General features: G+C 41.5%; 1 protein-coding gene across 4 annotated transcripts in view; it reads left to right on the top strand.

Moving 5' to 3' along the window:
* Positions 1-8,438, top strand: part of Mpp7 (membrane palmitoylated protein 7) — a 201,238-nt gene extending 192,800 nt beyond the window's left edge. For all 4 annotated transcript variants that reach the window (XM_005083443.4, XM_040755245.1, XM_040755244.1 and 1 more), the window contains 4 exons: positions 1,550-1,643; positions 2,691-2,799; positions 4,767-4,910; positions 5,641-8,438. In XM_005083443.4, the coding sequence (XP_005083500.2) occupies positions 1,550-1,643; positions 2,691-2,799; positions 4,767-4,910; positions 5,641-5,820 (527 nt within the window). In that variant the 3' untranslated portion in view covers positions 5,821-8,438. The remainder of the gene's footprint in view (positions 1-1,549; positions 1,644-2,690; positions 2,800-4,766; positions 4,911-5,640) is intronic.
* Positions 8,439-23,732: the final 15,294 nt, after the last annotated feature.

Genomic DNA, 23,732 nt, shown 5'->3' with positions numbered 1-23,732 from the left:
CTGCTCATCCAGGAAGGGGTAGCATGATCTTGACTGCGTGCTACTCAGTCAGGGCCTGAATGGCCACTGCCAACCTTGCAGCTGTCACACTGCTCTTTGTCCTCAGTGTGTATGTGTCCAGTTTGTATTTCACCACCAGCTATCACCTGAACACAGCCACCAAGTCGCACCCTCAGTCTTTACTGTCTCATATCTAGCTCCTTCTCCATGGAGTGATCTGGGGTTGTCTCCTATCTGGAATAGAGGAAACTCCTTCACTAAAAGCCGTCTTTCCCCAGAGTGTAGTCAGTTATATTAAGTGTCACTAGAAACATGAGTGAGAATCATCAGTATCTTATGTAGTGTCCCCAAGGGCTTCAAGACAGACAGACAGACAGACAGACAGCCTGCCACCATTGGCCTTGCTGCCTAGAGCTCCTGTCCTTTCTCTTCCCTGCTCGGCTTGGCTGTCTCATTCCCAGCGACAGGCCCTCTTATTTCTCTCCCTTGACATTCCCTGCCTCACTCATTTAACTCTAACATTTTTAAAGTCCAACATGTGTTTTCAGCATAACATTTATGATTAGCTGCATAGTCCTTTCCCCTAACTACCTACAGAAACCTAGCCCTGCCTTGTTACCAGTATGCCATGCTTCGTGCAGATTCTCTGCCTTCAGTATCCTTCCTTTTTTGTACAGTGTTAAGATTCTCAGGTAATTATCAGGCATACAGAGCTTTTGTTTGTAAGAGCAGGAAGGGTAAGGCTGCTGTGGGGTTTTATGTGTGTGTCCACACTGGACAGCATTGTGTCTTGTCACTGTTTTTCCACCAGCCTATATTTTCTGTTCCTTTATAATTCACTCAAAAATAAGTAGGCAGCCAGGCATTGGTGGCACATGCCTTTAATGCTAGCACTCGGGAGGCAGAGGGTGGATCGCTGTGAGTTCCAGGCCAGCCTGGTCCACAAAGTGAGTTCTAGGACAACCTCCAAAGCTACACAGAGAAACCCTGTCTCAGAAAAAAAAAAGTAAGTAGGCAACATTGTCAAAAGGTTGCAAGATGCTGTTATTTAGTAACTTTAGGGGGGGTAAATAACATGCAGAGGTATTTGATTTCATCCAGTTAGTAAAACAGAACACCAAAGGTACTCGCTGTGCATTGTGTGAAGAAGGCTCTGCCTTCTACCCAGTGAATAAGTATGCTTGCTTTAGCAAGGAAAGATCAGTATACAACATAATAAGCAGGTTATTTGCAAAAGAAAGGTGATTTTCTGGAGAGTAGGTTAAACTCTGTACATAGGGCTACTTTTATGTATTCTCTCATAGTAAAGATTCTTCAAAGGTGTGAGTAATGATCAGACCCGTGGTGCAATTAGATCTTCAGTCGTAATATTGTAACAACAATGGAAAAGTCTCAATTTTTACTCCACTGTATGATAGTGACTAATTCATTTTTTCCTTTATGTTTTTAAATCTCATGTAGCAAACTAATTTAATGTACTTGATTTATTTATAACAATTTAAGGTAGCTGATGTAAACTTTTCTCAACTCCTTTCCTATCCAATCACAGATACCACTAGAGCAAGAAGAAGCCAAGAGAGTGATGGTGTGGAATATATATTTATTTCCAAACATTTGTTTGAGACAGATGTTCAAAATAACAAGTATGTGAAAATTTTGTTGATTTTTTTCCCCTCATTATTATTGTTCCTTAAGCTGGTGCCTGTATATCTAGTTTTAAATAGCCTAAGGTTCCCTTCTATTTGAGGTGAATTTTACTTATTACAGTACTATTTGAAGCCCTTAAAAAGTGGTAGTTCAGTTAGTAATAACCAATGTTCACATCTATTTTTTTTCTTGCTTTCTTTTCCTTTCTTTTTTTCTGTTTTTGTATCTGGGAGCTACCACATTTCAGCTAAGCCCATAGGAATTATTTTGAAGCATGAGGGAAACTTCCCAGTATGTTTCTGTGACTTTTTTTCCTGTCCAGCAATGTAATCTCAACATGTAACTTAGGTAGGACTTAAAAGTTAGCGGCTAAGTGCTCGCCCCCTAGTCTTCCTCATACACCTTAGTGTCACATCGGCCCTTCGCAACTTCGGAATAGAACTGCCGTGTTGCGCACACCATCTCCTCCAGCCAGCTCCTACTCCACCCTCCCCCAGTTTTCCATTGCTGAGGTGTGGCTACGCAGGGCGTCAGAAGTAGGGTGTGTTTTCACGCAGTATTGTGGGATTTTATTGCAACATCAAAATGCTTTCTTCAAGTTTGGCCCTATGACTGTGTTTTTATAGCACATAATCGCTGCTCTGGTTCCATTAGCCACCTCCCAGCTCCTGTGGCTCCAGTGCCCAGCTCTGCTACTCTGTAGTGTGCAGTGAAATTCCAGTAGTTTCTATTGTTTGGCTTATTCACTGTTTTATTGCATTGCATTAGTTCTGAAAGGGGATGATGGAAAACGTTAGCGCTCTACTGAACCAAAGTACTTTTTTAGGCTTAAGTGTAATACAAGCAAGTGTTACTGATTTGAAAATGTTGGAGACTTTTTTTAAATTGACATTTGCTGAAATGCTTGGTTCTGTTTATTTTATTAAATACAGCAAAAAATTTTTACATGTTCAGCAAAAATATCTTTTGCCTATGAAGTATAACTTGCCGCCTGCTTTTTTCATATTCGCAAACCATTCTAACAAGTGTCTAATTTTCTACAGGTTCATTGAATATGGTGAATATAAAAACAACTACTACGGTACAAGTATAGACTCGGTTCGCTCTGTCCTAGCTAAGAACAAAGTTTGTCTGTTGGATGTCCAGCCTCATGTAAGTAAACAAAGCGTGCAGTTCCCTGTGAGCCTCCTGCGGCATGTGAAGTCTCCTCATTTAAACGTAGGTGGGTTAAGAAAAATAAAGGCGTAGTGTTATTAGAAAATAAGAGGAGAAGTCCCGAGGTCAGTGTTTACATCTCTTGTTTTTATTCAGTCAAGTTTGCTGGCTATTACATGCTTACTTAGAATCTTTAAAAATTGTTGCATACATAACAGTGGCACTTTAGATCATAATTCTCTTGCTCTAATTTGATCTTGTACACAGTGTAGGCATTTAAAGCACAGCAGACCTATGAGGCACTGTTCAGTAATGTCTTGTCTGAGACACCACAAGGAGATCTCATGTATCACCTAGGGGCCTCTTATGGGTACTTTGAACTAAGGCCAGTGGGCAAAACATTCAGTTCCTTATGTCAATCTCCTGATCCTCTGATTGGTACCCAAGCCCAGCATTGCCCTAGTCCTCTTGAAGCCAAAGGTTCTCCTTCTAATGATGGTGGTGCTCTGGCATGCTTAGCCTCCCAATTACAGAAGAACTCCACACCTATTAGGGATTGAGAAGCTGGAATTAGAGAATCCTTAGCATCAACTTGGAGGCTGCCTTCTGTCCAGGCAACCAGGCAGAAGTGGGAGATTCCTGCTTGTTCTCAGTTCCCTATCTATGTACTGGAGCCGGTTATTCCCAGACCTATCCGGTGCATTTTCTCCTGCACCTCTATGCCTTCCCAACTCTGTCATTCTCCTCTCATCCTCATCGTCACTGTCTCTCTCTATTTAACACATGGCTTCTATCTACTTAACCTCACAGTGGGGCATATGACATACCCAGTCTCTGCAGAGGCCCTCATGTAGAGATCAATAATATCTCTCAGTTCTGGCCCTGTTGTCAGTTACCCTTGACTAGAGTTCAATCTGCAGGAGTCAACACTTAAAAACCCAGGTATGAATTGTAGGAGCCAATTATAGGATCAAAGGATGCCAGGAGAACACAGCCCACAGAATCAAGTAAGCAGGCCTCAGAGGCGCTCAGAGATTGAAACAGCAATCACAGAGCCTGAATGGTTCAATACTAGGCCCTCCGCATATATGTTATGGTTGTTACCTTGGTGTTCTTGTGGGATTCCTAACAGTGTGAGTGGGTATTGTCTTTGACTCTTTTGCCTGCTCTTGGGACCCTTTTCCTCCTACTGGGTTGCCTCACCCAGCCTTGATATGAGGATTTGTACCTAGTCTTATTGCATCTTGTTAAGCTGTGCTCAGTTTATATCACTGAGAGGCCTGTTTTGTTTTGTTTTGGTTTGGCTTTGGGTCTTTTTCCCTGAAGGGAAGTGAAGTAGAAATAGATCTGAAAGAGAGGGGAGGTAGGGGTGCTGGGAAGGGAAACTATAGTTTGAATGTATTGTATGAGAGAAGAACAAAATGAAAAATGAAATCAACCCACGTGCGTTTATACATACCTATAATTCAGCACCCAGGAAATTGAGGCAAGAGTATTAGGAGTCCTAGGCAGGCTCTTATGCAGACCTATGCAGTCCCAGGCTGCATAGTAGGACCCTGCCTCCAAACAAAATGAGACACTTGATGCAGGGGTGATGACCTACCTCATGGAAAACAGAGACTGCATAGACTCTAACTTCTAACAGAGAGAATGAGAACGAAATGGACAGCTTACAAACAGTAAGTTACCAACCTCATCACATCTTTTAAAAAGAAGCTTTTGGTCTAGTACTTAGTTTTCTGGTGGTTTTACCCACTGTGTCCTATATTAGCAATGGTTAATTTCAAAACCTTTAAAGTAAAAGTTGCCTTCTTTAGCTGCTTTTCAGTGAGATTGTCACTTTTATTGTCAGGAACTGACTGAATAATAACCTTCTGACATTAAAGAATAATTGTAAGAAATTTTCTCCTTAGAAAATCCAGAATGCATGAGATTATGAAAAAAAGATCTTTTCTCTGTTGCAGACAGTGAAGCATTTAAGGACCCTGGAGTTCAAGCCCTATGTGATATTTATAAAACCTCCATCCATAGAGCGTTTGAGAGAGACGAGGAAAAATGCAAAGATTATCTCAAGCAGAGATGATCAAGGGACTGCAAAGCCCTTCACGGTGGGTGTCATGATGCTTAGCCATCATGTAAGCAGCACTGAAATGCATGCATACAGTATTTAGGGACACTTTTACAGATGAAGTGGTGATATAGAATTCTCCAAAGGTCGTTGTGCTTTAGTCTGTGCATTTTGAACAATGGCATTGTAAATTCTTCTTATTTTTATGAATCAGTAATCTACTTTGTAGAGCTGGTTATGGTGATGCACCTCTGTAATCCGCAGCAACACTCAAGATGCTGGGATAGGAGAATGGAGAGTTAGAGCTCATTCTCTTCTGCCTGGCATATTTGGGACCAATGTGGTCTACAGCAAGACTCTGAGTTTCCAACAAAATAACCTCAACAGTAGTATTAACCACTGTTTCAGGGCTTCCTAGCATGCACAAGCTCTGGGTTCATTCCAGTGCCACCAAATGAACCAAGGAAAAGACATCAACAACAAAAGTATATTATGAGTGCATGCTGGGTCAACGGCTGCCCTGATGTATATGCTAATTAATGATGTGTTCATGTAACAGTGTGTTAGTGATGACCCTGAAGACAGTCCAGTTATAGCTGGTGTTAGTTAAAACCCTGAAAAAGTTGTGATAGGGAAGATGATTTTGTTTTGGGCTTGGCTTAAAGTCTGAACACATCACAGTTTTAAGTAAAGTCATTGTAAAATGTTTGCTAGTATGAAATGATGCAATTGCCTGGTTACTTAATTTCTGTTAATACTTGTTTTTATAGGAAGAAGATTTTCAAGAAATGATTAAATCAGCACAGATAATGGAAAGTCAATATGGTCATCTTTTTGACAAAATCATAGTAAATGATGATCTCACTGTGGCATTTAATGAGCTAAAAACAACATTTGACAAATTAGAGACTGATACCCATTGGGTGCCAGTGAGCTGGTTACATTCATAACTCAGGAAAATTTCCTTAGTTGTCTTTTTTACAGAGTGCATGGTTAGGTCAACTACCATGTTTTTGGTAGGATTTTTAAAAATGTATATCACTGTCATAGATGTAAAGCCTTCATAAAATTGTAATGTGGTTTTGTTTATATCTTTTACAGCCTTATTTGAAGCATATGACTGCACAATCTAAAAGTTAAAATCTGCACTGTGCTATACTCTTAGCAAAACTTTGAATATCCTGGCTGTCTTTAGTTCTGCCTGTGTTGTGAGGGGCAGTGTGTATCAGAGTCCATGCCTCCCCTGTGCTCACTGCCCTTCACCTTGGATGCTTATAGTCACAGCATGGACTTTATCAGATTTAACTGAGCTTGAAATGAGAGCCCATCCTCTTACGACCCCTGTCCACAAAGTATATTCCTAATGTGCACATTTAAAAACAAAGGAGAAACTCAATTTTTTTATTGAGGAAGTAGCTCACATAGTTTAGGAAATCCTTTGGAGTACATATCAGAAATGTTGCAGATATTCTATAAAGGAAAATATGATTTTTTTTAAGTTGAGGGCCTACACTTGCCTTGAACTCAGCCCTCCTTTGCCTCAGCCTCCCAAGTATGGATACATGCCACTGTAACAAGCCTGGAAATAGATTTAAATAATCATTATAGATGTAGACAAAACCCTTTCCTCATGGTTTAGTAAGAATGGTGGTGTCTTAGGGCAAGCAGTGATCACAAAGCACTTTTTTAATCTGTTACTTTTCAAGAGACATTGCTGGAGTCAAAATGTTTTATTCTCTTACTTTGAAACGTCTGGAGTTATGAAAATAAGTATTCTAAAATATAGAACACACATGTTAGAGTACAGTTAAGGAAAAAGTGATCATGTTTTTGTAGTGTGCAATCACCACACATTTAAATTGTGCTGGAGTCTGTTTTAGAAACCTTAGATTGTGTTAAGTTCTTTGTCACCAAAATGATTGACATTGGCCAGATTCCATCTCAACCTATTCTAAAGGAAAATGGATTTTTTAAATGTTTAGATGATTTTTCTCCTTTTTCTTTGATGCTATACGTCTCCAGCAAGTGAATAATTCACAACATTACAAATGTCCAATGTTCAGAGAGTTCCTGCCATTCTTGTGAATAGTGTGATTTAGCCAGTAGAAAAATCACCACATCTATGTCTTTCATACAAAAATTATTTTTGTTGCTTTGTATAGAGTTTCAAACATCATATTTAAAGAAAAATAAAATGTAGGGAAATGTTATATATTTGTGAAATATTTGAAAGGCATATTTTTTTAGTTGTCAAATAAGGCTATTCATAAAATAAACTTGTATGTAAAGATATAATTTAAAGTAGTAGTTTTATAAACAAGGTCAACATTCCATGTAAATATTTGACCTTTTGGCAGGCAGGCCCACATGCATGTTATGTGTTCACTACTGTTTGGTAGTCTCCACTGCTAGCTCTCTCTAAGACATGTGACAAGCAGAAGCAGAGACTGCTCTAGTGACCTCATTATCCATTCACACCCAGCAGCCAGATCACTGGACTAATGAACAATCTATGTAAGTTCTGTGTTTATGAATTAAACAGTAAGTCATGCAGTTTAAACACAGATAAGATGGTTATCATATTCCGTTTCTGAAGCCAATGACCTGTGTGGCCCGTCTATAAGCACAAGTCTTAAGGAGTTGGTTTGGGTAGAATAGTCCATCCCTTAGGCAGTGTCTGCACTTCTCATAAAGCAAGTTTCTGTATCAAGAATGATAAGGAATGTATACCAGCATAGGACAGTCTGTGAGTACATTAGGTAGTCCATGGTCCTTACTCTGAGATATCTTCGTTGACTGTTTTTCTTCATCTGGGGATTGTTGTCTCCAGTCTTTTTGGGGTAGAGCTTGTATAGTGCAGTGGAATTTTTGTGTCCTTATAGGTAGTAGGGGTGACGGAATGTTATGAAAATATAAATGTCTGCACCTTTTAGACCAGAGCCAAACAATATTTCTTTTAAAACAATGGAAATAAAAGCAGTTTAAAATGACATATAGCCTTAACTGTATTTAGATGCTTATGAAGAGATTGAATTAAACTGTAATAAGCCAGGCCAACAAAGAGCTGTTGATACCTGTAGCAAGAGGCCTGTCTCTGCTCTCTGACCTCGGTGCTCCTCCTAGCACGAAGGAGAAGAACTCTTTGCTCCTAGCTTCCAGCAGCCTGTTCCTGGGATAGAGTGCCAGCCACTATTGGAGAGAAAAGCTGTGTTTCAGTGTTTGTCTGTATAGTTAGAACTGAACTTATTGTGGAATGCTGTTCTCCTTGTCCACCTCCCAGTTAGAGTGGCCTGAATGTAAAGAGATAAAATTGAAACAATAGCCATGTTTTCCCCAAGTAATATGGAAACTTGGCATCCATAAGGCTGACATCCCTGGTACTATAATCATTGAGTGTACCTAAGCTGTAATTTAAAATGAGAAAACATGTAAACTCAGATTTACAAAACTGTGGAGTCAAAATGTCCCTAAAGATACAGATTTTTATTTATTTTCCTTTGGTCTATGATGGATTTATAGATAAATGTAATGGAAAGATTTTTTATCTTAATAAAGTATCTTCAAACAATGTATCTGGTCAAAAGGTTGTTTAGCACTTGAGTACGCTGTAATTGTTCTTACCCTGTGTTGCTTTTTCCACGGTGGAACAGATTCCTTCCTTCACTATGATGTAATTTATTTGATCTTTCCATGCCTAAAATTGAATGTTATATTTCTTTTCAAATAATGCTTTCATCAAGATTATTGGGCAGATGGAACTAGCTAGTCTTGGTCTGTAAGTATAGCAGTTTGAAGATGTGCAGAAGGAGAATGGGGTGGGTGGTCCAGACCAGTGTGTTGGGAATGTCCATCTTCCCCAACGGTAATCAAGATGCTGCGTCATCCTCTTGATCCAGTTAAAGGAAGCTGACCTTGTCAGCTGGGTCTAGGAGAACAAACCTTCTGCTTTGTGGAGTTTACGGAGTACCTAATTAATACTGGCCTTGCTTCAGTCATTGAGTTAGCCCAGCCCTGCCTCCACAGGGAGATTTATGATACAGCACTTAACAGTCTGGTGTTTGAAGCCAAGACTGATTGGTTGAGTGATCAGTTGATTTTTGTAGGTTGGTATTAAATTGGGGCCTTTCACATGCTAGCCATACAGATAACTACCACTGCTTTACACCCCCAGCCGTGAATCGAAAGTTCTTGCTTGATTCGCAGTTTTGACTGCTACCAGCTTTTTTGAGACCTTGGGGGGTAAATTGAATGTCTTGTCATCCTTTCTTACCAGGAAGATGTGGATAATAACAGTAAGTATCTCCTAGATTTGCTGTGGGCGTGAAGTAACAGAATCTGTGTAAGAGTACTTAGAAACGAGGGATGGAAACACTCATTGATGGCGACTTGTGTTTGACGGTGGTAGTTACCACTTCGCAATTTACATAGGTCAGTATTCTCCATCACCCTAAGTAATAAACTCATGAGTCACAGTAATTTCTACAATAAGCTTTATTATTGGGAAAGCTCCATTGCATTCTACCATACAACACATTGTACATTGTATTTAAAAGGTAATTCTTAGTAGGGAGCAGATCACATTTTATTTTTAAGCCACTGGCTCTGGAGTAATATACTCAATAGCAATTAGAAAGACATATCCCTCGTTGGTTCAGCACTTTCTTCTGCCGCCCTTCTTACCTAATACTTAAAGTCCTGGAAGACAGACGCTCTTTTGCATACCACCCCCTGTATGCCTGTCTAATCACCTCCTGTCTGAGTTGTATTCGTCAAATAAGGTCTTTGTGATGTGCCATATGCTGTGGGAGATGCTGTCTATCTCATACTTCACAGTTGGGAAACTTGGGACCTTGTATCTTCTTTTCTTTTCCTGTGACTGAGATAAAATATCCCAACAAAAGTTAAAGTGGGTCTGAATTAATCATGACAGTCTTTTGTGATTGATGTGAGTGAGTCATGCTGCCTGCTTCAGGTTCCATGCCCCTCCTGCATTGGAGCTAGGAGTTAAACACGTGTACACAAAGTGTAAGTCCGTACTCCCCCATCCATTCTTCCTGTCCAGAGTGCTGGGTTTAATGGTGTATCACCATGCCTATGTCACCATGCCCAGCTTAGCTGGATTTCTTTATTTTGAATTAAAATATAACCTCACGCCCACAGCTTCCTCTCCTTCATCTAACTCCTCCCATGCCATGCCACTCAAATCCGTAGCCTCCTCCTTTGCTTTCATTATTGTTTTACACACGCACACACAAAATGTACATACATACAACCTGCTGAGTTTGCTAGTGTTGCTTGTGTATATATGGTTTCAGGACTGACCAGTTGGTATTAACTAACCAGTTGGGATGCTTATCCCTGAAGAAGGTATTTTCTCCCTCTCTCACCAGTCATTAAATGACTTCATCTAGAGTAGAACACCATGAGATCCCCCCCCCATACATGCTGGCATGTCAGTTGGTAGTGTCATTGTTTAGGTCTTGTTTAGGTAACCATACTATTGATTTCATAGTTGTAGCTTCCCCATCATTTCTAGAAGGCACAATATCAGTAGTTTTCCTTGTCCTTTGACTCATATAACTTCCACCCCCCACTTCTAAAATGCTGTCTGAGCCTTAAGTGTAGGTTGTGTTGTAGATGTATCAAGCCTTGGCACGCCACAGTCTGTTATTCTTTGAATTTTGATCAGTTGTGGTTTCCATGTTGTTCTATGCCATCTGCAAAGACAAGCTTTATAAATGAGAGTATAAAGATGTGGGTATAAAAATAAGTAAAATGAAGTTAAGACTTACATTATCACGTGTAATTTTAGGTAAATATAAAGAAATATGATGTTCTATGCCACTGGTTCTCAACATACAGGTCACAACCCTTGGGGGGGTCAAACAAACCTTTTCACAAAGGTCACCTAAGATGATTGAAAAACATAGATATTTGCATTATGATTTATAACAGTAGCAAAATTACAGTTATAGAGTAGAAATGAAAATAATTTTATGGTTGTGGGGAGGACTGTGTTCAAGGGTTGAAGCAGTTGAAGACTGAGAACCACTGCTGCATTCAAACATTCTTAGTGTTATTTATATATGCCTCCTCCTTTTCCTTCTGAATTCTCCTCCCCTGTGGTGACATTTTGCTTATGATCTAACAAATAAAGCTTGCCTGTAGATCAGAGTACAAAGCTAGCCACACTAGTTAGTCACAGAGGCCAGGCAGTTGTGGTACACACCTTTAAACCCAGCACTTGCACTGGGGACATACAGGTAGACAGTTCAAATCCACCCTGAGCTACACAAAATTGATCAAGTCTAAAAGAGAAATAGAGCTCACACCTTTGATCCCAGCACTTGGGATCACACGTCTTTAATCCCAGCACTTAGGAGGTGGAGGCAGGAAGGGATATGTCTGGGCAGAGAGAGGAATATAAATCAGGAGGAGACCGGAGTTCATGACAGTTTGAGGCAGTAGTCTGAGGATGCAGTATGAGGACAGGATTGCCCCTTTGGTCTGAGCATTGATAGAGGTAAGAATTCTCTAGTGAGCCAGGCGGTGGTGGCGCACGCCTTTAATCCCAGCACTCGGGAGGCAGAGGCAGGCAGATCTCTGTGAGTTTGAGGCCAGGCTGGACCGACAGCCTCCAAAACAATACAGAGAAACCCTGTCGTAAAACCAAAAAAGAGTTCTCTAGTGGCTGGCTACTTTGCTTCTCTGATTTTTCAGTGCCCCCTCCCCCAATATCTGACTCTGGGTTTTTATTATTAAGAACAATTAGAATCCATGTTACACTCCCCAGTTAAAGTTTGGGCCACATTTTCCCCATTTCCACTTCTGTGTCAACTATCCTCCCATGCCTCTTTCTAGAGCCCCTTTCCTACCCCAACTGCATGGTCCCCTTTTCACTTTCCTGGTTTCTTCTGTTACTCCAGGTGTAGTTAGGAACCTCAGATGAGAGAGAATATTCAGGGTGAGACTTTCTAGACCTGGGTTCTCTTACTCAATGTCATACTTTCTAGTTCCATCCAACCTTCATGATTGCCCTTTTCTTGACAGGTGACCAGTACTCCGTAGTTTATATGTACTACATTTTCATATCCATTCATCAGCTGAAGAGGCATTCAGGTTGTTTCTATTTCCCAGCTATTGGGGATAGAACAGCAAGAACACAGCTAAATGCATGCCTGTGGTGTGTGCTGTTGAGTCTTTGGGCATATGACACGGCATGGTATAGCTGTACCATACGATAGATTTAGTTTTAGCTTTGTGAGGATTCACAGTGCTTTCCACAGTGGCTGCCCCAGTGTGCAGTCCCACTAAGAGTGAATAAGGGTCCCCACCCCCTCTCTAGCATCTGTTTTCTCTTAGCTGTTCTAACTGGGGTAAGATGAAATCTCAAGGATGTTTGCTTTCTGTTGCTGTGATAAATACCGTGAGCAAAAACAACGTTGGGAGAAACAGGTTTATTGAGCTCACAGATCCACATCACAGTATGTCATTGAGAAAAGTCAGGGCAGCAACTTAAGCAGGAATTTGAGGGCAAGAACTGAGGCAGGCACCATAGAAAAGTGCTGATTACTGGTTTGCTCTTCATGGCGCTTGTTAAGTAGCTTTCTTGGGCCACACAGGATAATCTGCTCAGGAGTGTCACTGCCCACAGTGGGCTGGGCCTTCCCACATAAATCATTAATTTAAACAAAATGCCCATAGACATGCCCAAGGGACAAGCTGATGGAGGAAATTCCTCAGTTTTGATTCCTTCTCAGATGTCTAGATTTATATCAAGTTGATAAAACGAAACACAAATAAAATGAAATTTCAGTTCATCCAGAAAAAAACAATGAAACCATCAGAATCTCTGGAATAGGACCACGGTGGAGCTAAATGTTTCTAAAATGCCTCTAAAGGTATAGAGAAAATATTGGCTCCAGCAGCTTGGGAAAGAACAACATGAGTAGGATTTTGGCAATTACAAACTTTTCTAGGAATGCATGATCATAACTCTTCCCCCACCAGAATTTAGTAAGCCTTTTGCTGCTTTGATGCATAATGTGACTACTAGCAAGGCCCCTAGTGGCTTTTGAGTCTTCAGTGTGGCGTGTCTGTGTACTCTGGCTGTGGCTTGTGCAGTAACTGCACACATTTGATCACCCTTGCCTTCCAGGGAAGTCAGTTGAACATTTATGAATCAAAATGTGTATTTTTATTTTCATGGATTTCCTTCTATTTCTCCCTTCCCTGAAAGTGGTGTGGGAGACCCCCGTAGGAGTTGGTTTGTGAGGTTCCAGAAGCTCCCCCCAAACAATGTAGGCTTTTGTTTGTCCTCTTGGTTGCCCACCAGAACTGAAGGATGGGATTGTATTGTATCTCAATTGCAAGATGCTGAGAAAACAAGCTGGAACTGAGCTGGCCACTTTCTCCCTGTTGGTTATCTTTTAAAGTTCTGGGAGGTGTTATGCAGGATGATTCTGTTGGTCATTTGAATTGTACTAATGAGTTCTAAGATAGATCAAACTGATCAAAGTATACCCTTTATAGATTGTGTCATTTCTCATAATTCAATTCAATGTACTTAGATAATTTTTTAAAATTAGATATACTCTCTGAAAGAAAATTAGAATTGACTGTGGAGACATGGCTGTCAGTCATCTTAGGGATAAGATAAGGCAACCTGATCATATTATTTTTAAAAATGGCTTTAGTGAACCCTCTGGCTTGATCTTGAGCATTCTTTCTGACCCAGGAGTCTCCCAGCACTTTATATGTCCATTAGTGCGAGCATTATTGAATTCCTATCACTTGTTCTTTGGTTTATCTACTCCTGCCTCTTCATCTATGGGAAGTGAACACAAAAATGTGGAATCGCTATGTCTTCCTCCCTCCTTTCTGCAATGCAGTGCATATGATCAGTTTATATCAAGGTGTAGGAACAGAGGGATTCACTGAGCCAGACAGAGCAGCAACATTGGGCAGTCTATAGAAGTGCTGCACTTGGTGCTGACATTTGAGACTTATAATAGGAAGGCCACTGAGGGTGGGTTAAAGCCTGCACAGGAGTCAGTCCCCTCTTCTGTGTGAGCAGAGGAAGATATGAGAGTCCAAGAAACCTGTCTTCTTAAATTAGGAGGCAGGGTTATCTGTAAAGAGTAAGCTCTTGGGTAGTTTAGTAGCTTTATTTTTATTTACTGTTATCCTCACTGACTGCCATAGACTAGCATGTTACCATGTGGATTCTATACCTTTGGTCTTGTGTCCCGATACCTGAACTAAACTGACTTGCATGCAATTGCAGTGTGCTCTTGTGTCTAAATGGCCCGGAGTAGAGCTGGCTTGGGATGGTGCCTGGTGTTGGTCTCTAGCAACACTATTGAGACTTGGTTGTCTGTGGATAGAGCCACAGGGCTTGGCCCTGTCCATTAGCTTTCTTCCACATGCTGGATTTATTTGCAGACAGGTTCTCCATTAGAAGTTGCAAACCAGCTCGACCAGGAACCAATTCCAACAGCTGGAAGAATGGGAGGTTTCTGGGAACTTTTGATACGAGTTTGATGTTTGTTTGAACTAACAAGACTGTTCTGGGCTCCAAACCCAGATCCGAGGTGCCTTGAGAGTATGAAAGGGAGTGGTTCCCCAAGACAGTGATATTTGAATTTGTCAGAGAGCCTGTTAAAACAGAACTTCCTAGCTTCTGGTCCCCACCACAGAGTATGATTCAAGGAAGTCTGGGAGCTTCCACTTTTAACAAGACTTCAAGAGATGCTAAGACAGTCAGTCCTAGAACCAGCCCTGAGAACTACTGCTCTGCAGGCAACTGGGATAAAGAGACACAAGAGGGGAAACGTGTGCTTGCCATGGCCAGTATCTGTGAATTGTGTGCCTCTAAGTTCAGCCTTAAGTCACATCCTTAGATAGTCTTTGGAGATGGGGCTTTGGGAAATGAATATGGTTGAATAAGTCCTAAGAGTTGGGCCATTTTGAGGACATTAGTAACTTTTGAGGAAAACAATAGTGTGCTCTCTGCATGTAGAAACACAGCCTTCAGGTGTCTGTCTACAAACCAGAAGGAAGGCATATTCCAAGGACTCAACAGATGAGGAAATGTTGGTGGTGGGTGTGGTTCTGGCTTCTGGGACAGGGAGAAGCAAGCGTGTGTTGTCCAAGCTGCCCAGGGATTGGCTGTGTTTCAATAGTAGCCTAAGCACACTGATGAGGATGTGGAAAAAATAGAAACTATATTGCCAATGAGCATGTAAAATGGTACAACTACTCTGGAAAACTTCAATTTATTCAGAGCAAACACATGAATACCACAGCACTGAGCAAATGCACTCCTGGCCATTTATATCAGGGGGGGAAATGTGTTCACATGGAATACAAAGAATACATTCTAAAATGTAGGATGGTACAAGAGAGCACCCAGAAGAAATGATTCTGTATTGTGTGTAAGGAGTGGAAGCATACTTTATTAGGACTGGCTTCTGACTTCACCATATAGGTCCTGCTTGCCCTGAGTGTGGATTACAGGGCAGCCCCATCACCATCTTCATGGGCCTCCATCTTGAATCCCAGGATGCAGAGCACCTGACACTGCAGCACACCACCCAGCCAGGGTGCCACACCTCTCCTTCAGGGGATGCAGTGGCCATGGAGAGGCCAGGGGAATAGGGGTGTGGATGGAGAGGCAGAGTGTGCCAGCATGCATTCGGCGCCTGCTCTCTGCTCCATCTGTGAACCCTGTGGCTATGCCATTCCCCCTCATCCAGTGTTCATTGTCCACATCACCCTGCTCCTCCTCCAGGCCCTGGGTTAAGGGTTCTTGCCTTTTAAACACTGCTGCAGCTTCTTGCCAAGGAGCTTGTTGATGATGCTGAGGGCCACCACCAAACCTACAGTTCTGGTTGTTAGTCCGTGATGTTTTTATTGGTCAGATGGTCCTCTCTTTAATCTACTGGAGCATACTATCAAGATTCCCCCATAATTGGGGGGGGACTCTGTTTTCCTCATCTTGTAATTGAGGCTGTCCTGAAGGTAGTCTAAAGCATGCCTGGGGAGCTTGATGCCCACCTACTTACTGTGTTCCTCCGGAGAATTGCTATCAAGGTGGCTGGCCCTCTTCTCTTGGCAAGGGGTCCAGTCTTTGCAGTGAGAGTTGTGCATGATGAGTCTTCTCCAACATGAAGTCCAGAGGCTGATTTTTCCTTGTCCCAGCTCTTATACTTGTGCTTGGCGTGGATGCTCTAATCCTACACTGTTGAGACACTCATCTCTGGATCCTCCTTGCCTTCTTCTCTTTTTCATTTCTCTTCTCTTCTGCTCAGGAGCCTTTCTCCACAGTGTTGACATCATCTGATTCACGCCATGTCCAAGTGAAAGCCAAAGCAGAAGCCACTCCCAAAAGCATCCCTGAAACTCATGATCTTGACTATGCTATATGCCTGGTGATATTCTAGACGAAGAGGAGGAAAGCCAGGAGGCACTAGACATGCACTGGCATTGGGTCCCTGGTTGGGTCTTTTCACATGCACCCATAATCTGAGACCATTGGCTGTCAGCTTTTGGGCATACTGAGACAAACCCTGAGCCTTTGGAGCAAAGGAGTGAGGACCATGTGTGCACAAATGGTCAAGGTAGGTATCGCATTGTCCCTTATAGGCCATTTCTATACACACCACAGTCACAGCTGGACCAGTACAAGGTCATGTTCACTCAAGAAAGGCCTTGGGTTAGACTCTATGGAGTCTTCTATCTCATCCTATGCTGTACATGCCTCCTCTCCCACAGTCGGAACCATATTTGGGGATATTGTGCATGCTATTTCCATCGCTCTAATTGTAGTTCTTCTAGCCTTTATGTAGCCAAGAGTTTCACTTTCTGTGTCCATAATCCCAAGTGGGCCCCAGCATTGGTGTCTACATATACTGAGTGCAAGGTGGCTTGAGATATGTGGGTGAAGCCTGTGTAGCTCATGGCACCGTGACACTAGACCCTGTGATGCTGGAAACTGCCCTGCATCTCCTCTGCCTGAAGCTGTGAGTTGGTAACCTTTGTTCTAGGAAAGAAAAATAGCTCCTTGAGATCTTCTTGGTTATTTATTTTATGTGCACTGGTATTTTGCCTACATGTGGGCCTATATGGAGGTGGCCTCAAAGTTATAGATAGTTGTGAGTTGCCATGTTGGTGCTGGGAATTGAACCCAGATCCTTTGGGAAAGCAGTCAGTGGTCTTAACCTCTGAGTCATCTCTCCAGTCCCTATCCTTTTGAAATTTTAAGACTTTAATCATGTATCTACTAAAGCCTACCCTAGTAAGACAGCTGACATGTAAAAAAGAATCAGGATATGTTCAGTCAAGGTCTCTTTGAGGAATACAAGCTTGGACTATGAGGTGCTTTCCTGGAGGTACAGAAAACAACACAATGATTGCTGTCCTAACCGGCTGCTGCTGGACGTATGTGCTTGGCCGCTTCGTACACTGTTCTGTAATCCATAAGGAAGCCCACAGTCCTCAGCATGGCCTTGGGCGTGAGTATTCCCCTTAATCTACCAAGCTTTCCACCATCTGGCCTTTACCATCAGTAAATGTGTCTTTGTTCATGAATTTATCTATTCACATGCTTATTCTAATTACACAGTTAAATTAAACACTACAGTTTTACAGAAAGCAGTGAATGGTCATGTAAATAGTAGGGTTTCCCCTCTGTTTAAAAAAATCAAATGCTTTGGAAAGACATGATGAAGGTCAGTTGTTTTACAATTGGCATCAAACTATAAAAGTTAGGTGAAATCATAAGAATGTAAAAGGGTTCCTCTCATATATTTCACAGAATCATATAAATTCTCACTTCACATTATAATTTTTAAAAAAGAGGACCTTCCAATGTGGTTCAGTTGTAGAGTGCCTGATTAGCACGCAAGAGGCCTTAGGTGTGGTCCCCACACTGCAAAAATGACATAAAGAGGCCAGGTAAAACATGATGAGCTGAGATCAAGGCCAAGGACCCACAGAGTGGAAGAAGAGAGTTGAGTCACAAGTTGTCTTCTGATCTACACATAGTCACCATAGTATATGTACATACACAACACACACACACACATACACCACATACAATAAATTAACTTTTATAATAATATATAAAATACAATAAAATAAACAGCAATGCAAAATCCCACATGCCATGACGCTAACATTTATCTGAAAAAATATTTGAAGACCACGAATTCACACACAATTGTGTTTGTGAGCAGTACATGAGTTAAACATTTTATATACTTTTTTGTCCTTTTACATTTCCTTTTCAATCAGGCTGAGTAGCTGGTGGTCCTACTATGTTGGAGAAGAAGCTGTTATTTCTGTCTTGGGAGAGCTTTCTGTTGATTGGCCACTGGCCTGGATATTCAATCTGCAGGAGACCTTTCAACACTGAAAATGTCCAATTCTTCATAAGCTAAGCTAGATCCAGAGAAGGCAGGAAGTGGGAATTGCTGTAACAGCAGACAACTCACGCCTGAACCCCCATAGCTCATCCATCCTAACACCTTAGGTAATACATTAGTGACAAGATGGATGGGAGACAGGATACATCCGTGTTTGCAGAGAAGTCATGAAACTGAGAGATAGTATGGGTGACACTCAATATGTGGCATTGATGAAAGGGGCATCATGATAACCCCTCCCCAGGAGCCATCCCACCGATGGGAAATGGACAGAGACTGTGGTGACCTCACTGGTATGTGGATCAAATTGGAGCTTGTTACAACCCTCAATTTTAACGAAATGAGCTAATACATTTCCTTTACTGATTGAATTTGTTTTCTATTTGTTTCCAAGCAGATACAAAGAGCCCCCTTTTTGCTTGGGATCTGGTAGGAGGCATAGTCTGAATGTGAATTTTAAAGCTCAACCACAGGCTGGAATGATGGCTCAGAAGTTAAGAGCCCTAGCTGCTCTTCCAGAGGACTAAGGTTCAATTCCCAGCATCCACATGGCGGCTCACAACCATTTATTACGACAGTTCTAGGGGGATTCAGTGCCCTCTTCCGGCCTCCATAAGGATGAGGCCCTTGAGTATAGTGTAAAAACATACATGCAGGTGAAACACCCATACCCATACAAAATAAAAAATCAAAACTCTCAATAAGACAGCCTGCCTATCTTCTTCCTTAGACAAATTTTGAAATATGTTACTGCTTTTTTATTCCTAGCCAGTGGCATTTCAAACCCAGATGTTTTAATGCCCCACTGATCTTTTAGTGCCCCTCCCAGGCTGATGCCATCAACAATTGCCCAGCTGGGCTTCCACTTATCCTGCCTCCAGCGTTGTAAAGTTTGCTCTGCCCAAAGGCCAGTGGCTGAATTACAGTGAGACAGCCAGACTATAAGCCAAACGGGCCCTTTTAAAAGTGTGTATGCACAAAGTGAAATATCACTGCACATCCTGTGGCTGAGCAACACTGTCAAGATGGCTAGAAGCAATCAGGATGAATTGACTTACTCTACAAAGGCACTGTTTGGGAGGCTCAGGGTCCCAGGTTGACATAGATCCCTCCCAATGGACCACACCAGAACACAGCCAGCATCTGCTCAACTAACAGCCCTTTCCTGCTCAGACTTGGAGCTCACCCCGCCGCCCCCACTCTACTGATAGTCCCCAAACTGAGAATGGCATAGTCCCTGGAGGGATATGGGGGAAAGAAGGTGGGAGAGGGCGCTCGGTTTCTTCTAATACCCCAGTGATGACCCTGGTTCTTGGTGTCCTGACTTGTTTCCCTGTTGGCTGTTGAGTATGTCAGCTTGGTAACCAGTTTCTTGAGCCAGGACCCTCAGTTTTAGATACTCATGGCTTCTATTCTGTGATTGGGCCCTGCTTTATGCAGTGGCTATTCTAGAACTGCAGAAGAAAGAGTTGAGCTATGTGACACACCACTAATGTATTGCTGAAGGTCTTTGTCCTATATTTAATAAGTGTTCTTGTTATTATTGTCGTTGCATTCTCAGCATTTCTTCTGTTTATGACTTGAAGTTACACTTCAGCTTGTAAACGGAGTTTCTTGTTTTCTAGTTATTACTTCTCGGCATAGTACTTTCCAAACCCCATTTTATTATGTTCCACACTTAAAAAGCCACCTGGCTATGCTCCCTCTCTAGTCTTTTTGTTAAACTATCTTTAAGCCCCCTTGCATGTTTTTGTAATGTGTAAGGCAGACTCTGTTACGACAGAAAAGTTTCAAAAGACTTGTGCAGCTGGGAACTTTTTGATGATTTCATTTTATAAGTCCTTTGGAATGAACGTGGGCATTAAGAGGCACAATGAATACGGTATCAGTTTAACAAGATTTGAGTGGCCTTATTTTTACAGAGAACTTAACATTTCTAGACATTTTGATTCCACCAGTGGCTTTCTCTATAATGTTTGAAAAATGGAATTTAGCAGACATATCATGTGGAAAAAAATAGAAAAGTTGCCGTAAATCTTTTGTATTAAAGTGTTTTCGATTGCTTCAGAAGGAAACAGGACGTGAACGTCCAGGTGCTATTTGTTAGAGCAGGGGGCTCATGTCTCTGCATCGTGAAGGGATGTAGTGAAAGAAATTGAAGCACACAGGTCACATGCTTGCGGGAACCTTGAGAAATCAGACCCATCTGGCCTCTGCATGAAGCAGGGGTGTCAACGGCCTGCTAGAGCGATGGAGGCTGCGCAGTGAGGCAGAGTTCTCCAGCCCCTTGTTCCTGACCATTGTGCTTCAGCTGCAATGGGGCAACCTGAAGGTGGGCGGCTTAGGCCGCTCCCCATGCTTCTATGACCACTTGCTATGACAGTGAACTCAGCTACTAGGACCTCCAGCGTGTTAGCTGCAGAAAGGAGATCAAGTGGCCATATCAATGGGTCTGGAGAAGTTAGATCTCTGAGGCAGGTGTTGGATCTCCTCAGCCTGAGTGAAGGAGTGTACTGGGTTATCAGATGTGCCATGGGTCAGGCACATTCCTCCATAGAGTTTTCTTTCGAGAGACTTGGTTTAGGAGATAATTTTCACTTGAATATCTTGACTTAAAATATTTATATATATTAGGAGAAATTACCAGGCAGTGTGTTCTCTTTTACTTCTTTTAACAGTGGTGTGCTGGCCCATCACACAAAGATTGATTAAGTGTTTCTCTAAGCCAGTGGCATATTGGTGCCTATTTTGGTTATTTACAGATTTTTGCTAATACAGATACTGCTCCAGTGGTATCCATAGGCATTTTTATTCGGTGAGATTTCTTGACAATATGTGTGGGATGAGTTTTCTTGCACAGACGTTTCAAGGGTATATGTGTATAGCATGTTGATAAGTATTGCTACAGTGTGATCTTGGAATATCCTAATTTATATTCACACAGACATAAATAATACTCATACAAATTGTTACTGTTTCCTTTTAGAGTGTAGAGTTATGGTTATGTAACCTGGTTATTATTAAAGGAATATGTTTCCTGGCAATTCATTTCTATGTCCTTTGTTTTCTGAGTGGCTTGGTGGAATGGGATTGCGAAGTATTCTTAGAGACAGAGGCTAAGCACAGAATAATTACTAGAGAGAGAACCTTGAGGGAGAAATGCAGAATTCTGGAGGAAATACTGGATATATGGGGACAGGTGAAGGACAGAGGGATAGCTTTGCAGGCAAACCAGAGAAGCCAGCTTTCTGGAAAAGAGAGGTCAGTGATGTCTCCAGATTCTCCCTGTGAGAACTGCTGGCCTTCTTGTCTGACAAAGTGCTGGTAAGCTGCACATCGATCAGAACTTATTTTTTGAGCAACTTCTCTTGCAGGTGCTTACTAAAGAGCAAAGGGGCTGTGGATTAGAATAAAGAAAGGTTGTGACTGTGGTGTGTACTGACTGTAGCATGTGACATTGTTTACCATATGGGGCAAAAACAAACAAAACAACCAAGGTTCTAGCCATGTAAGAGTGGAATAACCACTACTAGAGTTGGAGGGTCCCTGGCCATCCTTTTTTGTGTGTGAGAGGATGTGTACATGTATGGTGTGTTTGCATGTTTGCCTGTGTGTGGACACACATATGTGAAGGCACATATGTGCATTGGTGCTCATGCATGCAGAGGTCAGAGGCATGTGTTATACTCCATCACTCTCCATCATGGATATTGAGGTTACATCTCTCCCTGAATCAGAAGTTAATTGATTCAGCCACCACAGCTGGCCAGCTTTCTCTGGGGACATCATCTCTGCCTCCCAAACTCCGGGATTACAAGCAGTGTGCCAGGTCCAGGGCATTTATGTGAGTATAAGAGATCTGAGCTCTGGTCTGTGTGCTTAGTGCTTTACCACTGAGCATCTCCCTAGTCCTGCCATTCCCTTCTTCACACATATTTTACATAGTTTAAATAAATCATGATGTGTATGCAATTTTGTATCATGCTTTGTAAATTTTGACATTAGTGTGGAAATGCATACTTATAAGCAGAATTATAAGATGAAGAAGTGAACCTTTTATATTCATATTTTCACTTTCACTCACAAATTTCATTGTTTTTGGAAGTAGTCACAGACTTTTGTGTGTAGAGCTTGTCTGGATTTTACTGTCAGAACTGAAGCTCCATATAATATTGAAGGACAAAAATACAACAAGCTGTTAGCACTCTTGGTATCCCTTTCTCTTTCTTGAGACAGGATCTTACTGTACCCTGACTGGCCTGGAACTCCTTGAGATCTGCCTACACTACCTCCCAGGTGCTGAGATTAAAGGTGTGTGCCACCATACCCAGTCTTGGTGTCACTTTTTAGAATTTGGAAAGCGGCATTAACCTAGTCATCTGCTTCTTCCATTTTTTCAGAAAAAAGTATTTTATTCTATTTGAACACATTAGATTCATTATTAATAACAAGGGAGTCCGGCTATACAAGTCTACATAAAAAGAAAGACTACATTTTCTTCCAAGCATTTTCTAAAAAATTCACTTATTAAATTCTACAATCTATTAAATACCCTTAAGTACAACAGTCAATTATTTATCAAACCAAATGACAGAACTGAGTAGGCACTTTGCTGGCATGCTGCCATGGAACATACAGATTGTGTTTAACACTGGGGTGTAACTTGTCTTAGAAGAGGCTACTTGATAATATTCAACATAGAAGACTTAAGGATTTAAAAAGCATAACCATGTGATTACCTGCATGACATATAAACAATGATAATTATGTAACAGGCACAGTACTTACAATGACTTACACATTTATTGCTGTAAGATGCAGGCAGGATGAATTACAAAGGTGAACTTTCCAGTTTTACTAAGTTTAGGAGATGTTTTTAGGGAATTACCTTCAGGGAGACTAGAAAGTAAATCCTTCATCTCTCTTTCTATGCGAGTGTCATCTTGGTACCTTAGATTCCTGGGTATAGGTACAGCCACTGCACACGTCTATCTGACCCCTCTAATCTTATTGTTCTCTTGTAATTTGGGGGGTCCTAAGTTCCAATTCTGGGTTTGACCTGGCTCCTGTTCCAGAAGTTCTGAACTCCTTTTCTATTTGCAGTATTACCTTCTCTTCTGACCTTAACCTCTTTGGGCCCTGGATAGCAACCTGTCCCCAAAGCCAGAAAGTCCTACACCAGATTCCAAATTACCTGATTATAATGACTTAACAGGAAGAACTAATATCTCTCATAACACATGAAATACACAAAACTTTAAGTTAAGAAGCCAAGGTTATAATGCTTACCAGTCAGTAAGTAACCTTGAGGAAGTCAGTTCTCAACATTCATTCTTTTAGGATGTCTTTATGTTAATTAGTGAACTATAGTTCCAAAGACCTTTTCCTTCATTTTGTCTTCTTCATTTCAAATTACCAAATGAATCTGCTCTAAA

This window comes from Mesocricetus auratus, unplaced genomic scaffold (assembly GCF_017639785.1).
Source record: "Mesocricetus auratus isolate SY011 unplaced genomic scaffold, BCM_Maur_2.0 Super-Scaffold_100013, whole genome shotgun sequence".
NCBI classification, from domain to species: Eukaryota; Metazoa; Chordata; class Mammalia; order Rodentia; family Cricetidae; genus Mesocricetus; species Mesocricetus auratus.
The sequence above is the reverse complement of the archived record's forward strand: the minus strand, read 5'-3'. Positions and strand labels throughout refer to the sequence as shown.